General features: G+C 38.0%; 2 protein-coding genes across 2 annotated transcripts; both read right to left on the reverse strand.

Moving 5' to 3' along the window:
* On the reverse strand, positions 297-3,128 carry LOC18768681 (probable protein phosphatase 2C 63). Its single transcript, XM_007199880.2, has 4 exons — positions 2,653-3,128; positions 2,092-2,465; positions 1,224-1,460; positions 297-920 (listed from the first exon to the last, which is right to left on the reverse strand). The coding sequence occupies exons 1-4, from the start codon at positions 2,918-2,920 to the stop codon at positions 654-656; spliced, it is 1,146 nt and encodes a 381-aa protein (XP_007199942.1). The 5' UTR covers positions 2,921-3,128; the 3' UTR covers positions 297-653.
* LOC18767102 lies at positions 7,453-8,673 on the reverse strand. The gene has a single exon (XM_020553553.1). It carries the CDS (start codon positions 8,671-8,673, stop codon positions 7,453-7,455), a length of 1,221 nt encoding a protein of 406 aa, XP_020409142.1.

Here is an 8,919-nt window from a genome sequence, read left to right on the forward strand (position 1 = left end):
TCGTTTTCTTAATTAAATAATTATATCGGTCATTGTCTTAAAGAATTTTAAGCAGTACTATCCCTCTAATCGAACTTAACCCCCTGAATTATATTTTGTCCATTCACATTAACTAACTTAAAATCCAACTACAAATATATACTGTGGTAGCTCTTAGTATAGTAATACTTCTTTTCCCAAATGTTCAACACAAAAAAAAAAAAAAATAAAATAAAATGAAAAAGAAAAGAACAGCCGGTTTGATCAAACCCAATTTGTTGCTTATGATGGAAACCATGAACATGAAGAAACCACAATGAGAAATCAACAGAACAGAACCTGTCATTAGAATATTTGGGGGGTGGGTGGTGGAAAGGGGAGGAAGGGGAAGAAGATTACAAAATTGGTGCTACAACTTCTCTGGAGTTTGCAGGCAGTCTGAGCCAGCCAAAGTACATGAAGTGAAAAAGAAAAAAAAAAAGACCTTCAGTTGCAGAAATTTACTCCCAGTCTGCATCCAAAAGTGCTTGTATACCTATGCTATAAAATTCATCTCATATACCCCAACCAATCCAGAAAAAAAACCTAACCTTATTCACATGTTTTTTGATTATTTCAACTACTGAACTACACTATGCTAGGGTATCAACCATTCAAGGGTTTTCTTTCGTTCACTAAACGATGTGATGCAGACCCTGTTCTGCATCATCTGCACTAACCGAGAAAATATCAACAGGTGCTCTGGTGGAGCCAAGAGTACTGTGCTTAATTTTATGCTTCGAGGAGCTTTTGTGGTGATCAAGATAGACTACAATGACAGTGATGTCATCATGGAAGTGACGCCTTACGCCCTTTTCAATTTTCTTTATGTCATCATATCTCATCTCCCTCTTCTTTGCAGCCTCATGAAGAGCAGCCCTTACTAATCTCTTTGCAATACCCTGCAAATATTAAACCAACGAATGGAATTCTGTCACAGAGATGTCCAGAACACACTCAAATACAAATTTGAATAATTTAATCCTACTGCTATATATTTTTTGGACGAAATCCTACTGCTATTATTACTTCAAAACATTTGAATCTATTAGAAGGGGAAAGAATAAAGAGTGAATAAATGGAAGGGAAACAAGCATATGCTCAAGTACCGAAAAAATTGACGAAGATAATGACAATAACAAGGTGAGAACCTAAGGTCCTCTTGGTATATTACTGTAAAAAATAGGTGAGGGATGGGAACTTACAGCTCTAGGGTTTTTGAAAACAATTTCTACTGCTGCTTCATCACTCAACTGTTCCCAGAGGCCATCTGATGCAAATATCAAAAATGAATCCTGTGGCTTAAGGTTCCTAGTAATGATTGACGGCTCTGCTGTCATCACTGGCCGCTTCATAGGAACGGGATTCAGAAATTGCTGGTATATTGGGTCTCTGTTGAACTCAGGCTTCTTTAGATAAACATCCCCAATAGATCTTGACACCTGAAAAAAAAAACCCTTTTAGACCACATACTCCATTACATATAATTCATCTAATACTATCTCTAGAGGTACAAACAGCAAAACTGAGACACTTAACTGCAACACTTTACACTTGAAATATGAAACCAAATATTCACATGCTCAACAAAGTTGCATGGAGATAAATAAAAAATAAGTGAATGATAGTTACATAAGCTTCATTCCTATGTTTCTGGGGGTCTCGTGTACATCTCATGCATGGAAAACAAACACTTCTAACTAACCTGCATGAGATGCTGGATCAGGAGGCGGGGCATAAGAGTCCTGGAACATACAACTCTCTTTAGACAACTAAGAATACAATTACCAAGTTCAATAAGTTTTTCTGAATAAAGACATGGGAAACAGATAATGCCTCGAATTCATATATCTTGCACAAAAATGTTGATCAATGAAACAACCAATTACTTAAAACAACAGTTTTGATTCTAAGCCTGACAAAATTATACAGCACATACATAAAAAACGGATAATCTAAAACCATAATGCTTACTCCTAGGGTTGCCAACATGCAAGTCACCTCATAAGAACTCATACTTTAGGCAGCAACAAACAACGAACGAATTGTTTCATGAAAAGAATCCGGATGTACCTGAATTATGCCCTTTATTCTCCAAACCCCACGAGTATACACCACCACATGCGCATCATCTGGATGGAGTGCTTCGACCTCCTTCCTGACCTGCTCATCTCCTACATTGTGGTCAGTGGACAAGCGTTCTGCCACCACCGCACTCCTCTTACTCTCCGAAACTCTCCGGCCAAGGACTGCTCTGGAGTCCCCGAGATTGGCCACATACAAAACATCATCCGATATCGCACCCACAAGGCAACACGACCCTACCGAAGCAATTTGCGGCATCACCGGCAAAGATCGCTTCACCAGACGCAAAAACTCATCCTCAGTGGCGCTGAACGCCTTCTTAATCACATCCGGCGATAACCCACCTTGCTCCGTGGCAAATTCTACAAAACCCACATAAAATCTCAGAATCTTTAACCACAAAAGCAATCAAATTCAAGTCCTTTCACTACTCCTAAACCCAATTTTCTTATATGCCCTTAAACCCAATTCAAAATATTCAAATTCAAGTATTTTTGCTTAAACCCCAATACAAAATTAAATCGAATAAGAAAGAAGAGTGAGACATACTGTGTAAATAAGGAAAGAGGTGGTTGTTGACGAATCTAGAAGCTTCAGGGCCGCCATGGCCGTCATAAATACCAACATAGGTCGCAGAGGGAGAGGTGAAGACCTGACCCTGATCTTCCAAATTCGAATTGGCCTGAACCACAGCGATCGAGTAGTCACCGGAGGCGTGGGGCTTCAAGTCCATATGCCAAAGCCCATCGCCACCTCCTCCAGCACCACATCGCAATCCGAAGCAGCGCTCAAGCGGCCTGCAGCACGAGCGCAGCATTGTGTTTCACTCCCGTTTCCGATTGTGGGTTCTGCGTTTTGGGTTTTGTCTGTGGTCGTTTTTTCGTGTAGAATTTGGTGGTTCGGCGACAGAAAATACAGAGAGAGAGAGATTGAGATTGAGAGAGAAAGATGATCGCATAGGCAGAGGCAAAGTCGTGGCGAAGACGCGTGAAGAGGGAAAGCAGAGACTAGTGAATATGAAACAGCGCATGCTTCAACGAATCCTTCCTTTTATACACTCCACTCTACCGCGTCAAAAAAATGAAAGTGCTTTTTCTTTTTCCTTATTTTTCGGTCAAAATAAAATCTCATATTTTACTCTGTCATTTACTACCCATTGCGTGGTAAAAAACTAACATTTACAATTACACGCGAGTCACACGTATTAGTTAAATTCAAATATTTTTATACTGTACAATAACAAATTAACACGTTTTGACTTTACAGCTCGCTTCATACTCGTTCTTTTCCTAGTGAATGAATCTCGCGATTACTCGCGTATGTTCTTTAATTTTTTTTTTTGGTATTTGATTTTGTTTCTTTTGCACAGATTTTTTGGGATTCATTTACAGTGATGAGTAGAAAATTAGGATTGTGACATTTTAAGTCACTTAAATAAAAAGGGCAACTTTTTGACCAAAAAAAAATAAAAAGGGTAACTTTTTGGGGCCACTTACCTTTATTCCCTAACTTTTTACCTTTAACAATTTATTTTTACCTCAATCAGAATATATAATTAAGAAGGAGGTAAATTACGATTACCGCCTCAATATAATTTATTTAAAAAATACTTTTTTGTGTGTTAGATTCCTTGTTCTTGAGGCTGCTTATTATAATTTTAATGAACTTAAAGTATATCAACCTACACGTTGAAGCAACTCAATATGCTTTAAAATGGAGAAGAATGGAATTGACTTAAATTTTTTTGGACAAATGATAGAATATTTTTTCCAACACACGTCTACAATTAAAGTTACGTAATAATATATTAAACTCATCACAAATATATATATATATCGACATCGTATCTATTTGAGTCGAACTACGACTTATTTCGATTAAATAGATGCGACTAAGTTAGTTTTTAAAATAAAAATAAAAATTTAGATTCTGTTAAATAATTTGAGAGCTCAACACAAAAGTAATTTTTCTGGTAATATTATATTCAGATAAAATATAAAATTCTTTTTAACTGCAAACAGATAAACATAAATCCTTGAATTGAAACCAAACGTCCAGTTGTAATTAATTTGAAAACAAAATTCAGGTGAAGCGTCCAGCTGTAACTTTTACTAAATCTTTATTATCTTTTAACTGGCATATATATCTTTCTTCTAACAATAATCTTATTGTTTTGGTACCAAACTTTTGAGATTGTTACTAGAAAAAAAAAAAAAAAAAGGTGAATTAGACCAGACTTAACATTCAAATGGTAAGCTAACCACAATCAGTGGCACCTTGTACTATAGCATGCACAACAGTCACTTGGCCCTCAACTTTTGTAAAAGCCAAACTTGTTGGAAAAAAAAGGTTTAGATGCACAAGAAATATAAGAAGAAGAAAAAAATTTCTTGGGTGCGATGTGAAGTGTGACGGTGACGCTTGTTCACATTATCTCACATGGTGTTGATATTTCGTCATCTAAGTATAATGAGTAGATAACACGACGCGTTAGTGTGACAGTGACAGTGTAAATATCAGTGGGATTTGTTCTATAGGCACAATCACTTGCCAAATCTTGGAAAAAGAAAATGGCAGTGGATTTGTACCTCTCAAGATTAATTCTCAATGGTGAAATTAATTAACAAGGTTGCTTGGAAAATTAACTAAGAGAAGAAGCTTTGTCCAAAATTGTAATCAAGTTGAATCGAATTCCTTGACTAAGTCTGATGAATGTGCGTGTTGGGCTGAACTAAATTGAGAGCTAATTAAGCTCCTTAACTGTAGGGTGATGAGTTGTATGCACAGAGTCGTCTATGCTGGAATATATGAAGTCTTTATTCATGGGATTAGTAGAATCAATAACCTTCTTGCTGTAAAATTTGAGGTCGAAATTTGATGAACTTGATGATCAGCGAGTTCCAAATGCTTAAAGAGATACGATGGAGATTGAGTTGAGACGAAACTTAAGATAATAGTAGTTAATCGCATACTAACTATGTCAAGTAAGTACCGAGTCAGACCCGAAAACTTAAGGTCATCTTCAACAGTAGACTAAATCCTCAAATTTAACCATTTCACATCCAAAACCCGTCTCTAGCAAGTAGACTAAATGTGACATGTCTCTGTGCCAAACCCAATCGGCGGGCCAAAAGGGCCAAATGTGGTCTACTTCTTGAGTGGGTTATATCTTATTTTATTATTACTTGAGTGGGCAAGTTGTTGTTTTTAAATTATTGTTGTTGTTTTTAAATTAATGTTTTAGGTTCTTGGATATGACCTAAGAGCTAAAATAATAAAAATAATGAAATACTAATTATTTATTAAATAATTACTTTAATTAAGGATAATATATTAATTAATTACAAATATTAAACTAAACAGAAAAAGGACTCGCCCAAACGGCGGATTTTTTTCTTCTTTGTTTGTTGGAGCAAATGACACACAGGTATACCCGCTTCTGTTAAAGATTTGTTCTAATTAACACAGAACGAATGGAATCAAGCATTGCACTTCTGTTTTCAGGCTATTGTTCAAACAGAAACTGAACGGCAAATTGATAACATTATGTTGATCATATTTAAATCAATCCAGTACACACAGGCTGGTCAACTCTACAGTTGAAACTGTCCATTTCAACACATCCTCAGCCTTTGGAGTAAAACCTCAGCTCCGACTGCAGATCAATCCCAAAAACAGCACGAACCCGAGCTCTCCGAGTTGCATATGTTCTCGAATCTGTCTCACCTTTGAAGAAAAGACTGATCAGATTGTTCGAAAACCCAGTGATAATTATCCCTGCATTGTGATTCTTCACAGGGCTGCCAATGACCTCAGGCTCAGCAATTGGGTTCTTAAGATTCCAAAACACCAACGGTGGCACAGTTGCATAACCTCTCTTTCTGTAATTCTTCCAAGCCTCCTTATAATCCAGCACCCAATTGTTCTTAAAGGCCTTCTTAAAATCCCTGTATGTGAATGAACACATAAATACTCTTAGGCATATTGGCATTGCTCAGCTTCTCCGAGATGGCAATCTGCAGAACTCGATTGTAAATCTTTGAAAAATACACCTGCTCAGCACACTCTATCTTCCTCATGAACTCACATTTGGACTTAAGTTGACAATCACCCCAAATCAATAGTTGACAATCATCCACAAGTTGTTGCACACTAAATACAACTATTGATCTTCGACCAAACCAAAAAAATACAACCATTAATCCAATGCAACACTCACAGCGAGTCTTATAGTAATAATAAATAAACCAAAACTTACAGCAATGGAATTGAATGCAAATGTACAGAAAATCAACCAAATGCAGGAGACGCTAAAGCATTTTTAGAGAAAATTGAAATTCCATACATAAATGAAAAAAGAAAAACTTCAAGGCATATATCATATTATATATATGTATATATTCTGCAGGTTCCCAGATTAAAACCCATATGAATCCCGCAACTAATTTCTTCTTGGTGTTTGAATATTTTCTGTGATATTTCTCGTGGGACTAATGGCAAACCATATACAGAAAATTAACTGAAGTCTATATCTGTACATGTCATGCTTGGTTAGAATTGAAAACGAAATCTCAGAAGAACAGATTCATACTATGATTGAACAAAACTTATTATGTGGATCATATTTACATCAATCGAATACAAAGAGGCTCGTCAACTCTTCAGTTGAAACTGCCCATTTCATCACATCCTCACCCTTTGGAACAAGCCTCAGCCCTGACAGTACATCAATCCCACCAGAAGCACCATGTACCTGACCTGCATATGTTCTCGAATCAATCTCGCCTTCGAAGAAAAGACTGAGCAGATTGTTGAAAAACCCAGTGAGTTTAGTCCCTACATTGTGATTCTTCACAGGCCTACCAATCTCCTCAGGCTTAGCAATTGGGTTATTAAGATTCCAGAACATCAAATGTGGCACATTAAAATACCCTCTCTTTCTGTAATTATCCAAGGCCTCCTTAAAATCCCGCACCCAATTGTTCCTAGAGGCCTTCTCAAAATCCCTGTATGTGAACACAAAAATCCTTTTAGGAACCTTGGCATTACCCTCAGCGATGGCAATCTGCAGAAATTGAATGTAAATATTTGAAAAATCCACCATCTCAGCACACTCTATCTGTCTCATGAACTCACATTTGGACTTAAGATTGTCTCCTTCAATTTTGTGCAGCCTTGGGAAATCGCTGAACGAGAAAACAGAACCTTGCCATGGTTTTTCGCTGAGCTCCGAAACCAACAACCCCATTGAAATGCAAACCATCTCCTTCAATGTCCCTCTCTTGCTCTCCGGGAGATCACACACTGCAATACAATTCCTGAGCTTCCCTGTGTTCTGCAACTCGTGGACTAATCTCTGCCATTGAAGTCTGCAATCTCATCATCACAGCCGCCATGTTCCTTCTCCAATGAGGCCACCACCTGGTGAGGAAGATTTAGCTGGTCACCAAAGCACATGTTGAAAATAGTTTTCTTTCGTAAAAGCATGTCCACAAGCTTCATGCAAATGTTGAATGACAATTTGCTTTCATCATAGCCTCCACCAACACCACAACCAATGATCTTCCTGTAGATTTCCAAAGCAATCAGCGCCTTGCGGTTCTTGAATGATGATGATGACTTCTTGTTCTGTTTTGCAGCCGTTGAGCACTCCAATGCCTTGCGCAGGGGGCTAAGTACTTGTTTCCTCAATCGATCACGAACCCTATAAGAATAATGAGCTTCTTCAACATCTTTGTACTCTTCAAAATTATGGCGTGGAAACATTTTCTTTGCTATGTTTTCGCATATCAAAGTTTCTCTGTCGTAAGACGAATCAATCGAAGGACATAATTTGGAAACAGAGCTGATTTTTTCAATCTCACCCGACTCCAAAGACAATAAATCTGATGTCAGTATTTCCACAAACACCTCGGATACAATATCGTGCAACAACCGATATTCTGGGTCGTTTTGGTACCTATCAACGGCGCTCTTCGCTCTTGCAATGCGAACTTCTCTGACATCTGTGACTGGTGTGATCTCTTCCTTCTCTTTCTCCTCCTTTTCCTTTGCTTCATCTATGCACCAATCGCAGGACCAATAGCGGGGCCAATAGCAATAGCTCTTCCTAAGTTTTTGTCTCTCTTCCTCCTCCTTTTTCTTTGCTTCATCTATGGGTATCTGCAAAACCCTATAAAGAATCTCCAATAGATCTTTTAACCAAACCAATTCCACAAAAACCTTGAGATTCAAGGCCAAGGTTAGAGGGTGGTTTTTGTGGAGCCACACGAGGGATTTGTAAAAGGCTTCTTTGTTGGGCCTCCCCGCCATTCTCAGGCAAAATATGAGCTTGAGAGTTGTGAGAGGATCATGGTCCCATGCCATTGCTTCATCAGGGTTTTCTCGGGATTTATCAGAGTATATAGTGGCCTGGAAGAAGAATTCAAGGCAGGGGTTTAAGGGTGCGTTTGAAGAAAAAGACCGGCCTTTAACCAGTGGGGGGTTTTCTTCATGGGGTTTGATGATGGTGGAAATGGGGTGGTCAAGGTGGAGCTCCGGTGGGCCCAGAAGACAAGCTGGAGGAACCATGATTAGGGTCTAGGGTGGGTAGAACGACTACACAGTCGGATCGGATCGATGGGTTCTGGTTTTAGAAAGATTTGTGGCTTATTTATTGGATGAAATTACTTGGTCATCAAGTATACTGTATGTTATGATAACATAACCAAGCTTGGCCATCATCATCTGTTGTTTTTTTCAATTTATCCAAGCTAATTTGTAATTTATTTTACTGAAATTAATTTGTTAACTTTTTTATTGCAATTAATACGCTAA

Source organism: Prunus persica, chromosome G8 (assembly GCF_000346465.2).
Source record: "Prunus persica cultivar Lovell chromosome G8, Prunus_persica_NCBIv2, whole genome shotgun sequence".
Taxonomy (NCBI): domain Eukaryota; kingdom Viridiplantae; phylum Streptophyta; class Magnoliopsida; order Rosales; family Rosaceae; genus Prunus; species Prunus persica.

Excerpts from the sequence above, each read along its gene's own strand:
- LOC18768681 (XM_007199880.2), bottom strand. The coding sequence starts at position 2,920 with ATGCTGCGCTCGTGCTGCAGGCCGCTTGAGCGCTGCTTCGGATTGCGA. Across the intron at positions 1,461-2,091 it reads GAATAAAGGGCATAATTCAG|GTGTCAAGATCTATTGGGGA; the intron begins GTACATCCGGAT and ends TTTTTTTTTCAG. Across the intron at positions 921-1,223 it reads TTTTCAAAAACCCTAGAGCT|GGTATTGCAAAGAGATTAGT; the intron begins GTAAGTTCCCAT and ends TAATATTTGCAG.
- LOC18767102 (XM_020553553.1), bottom strand. The coding sequence starts at position 8,673 with ATGGTTCCTCCAGCTTGTCTTCTGGGCCCACCGGAGCTCCACCTTGAC.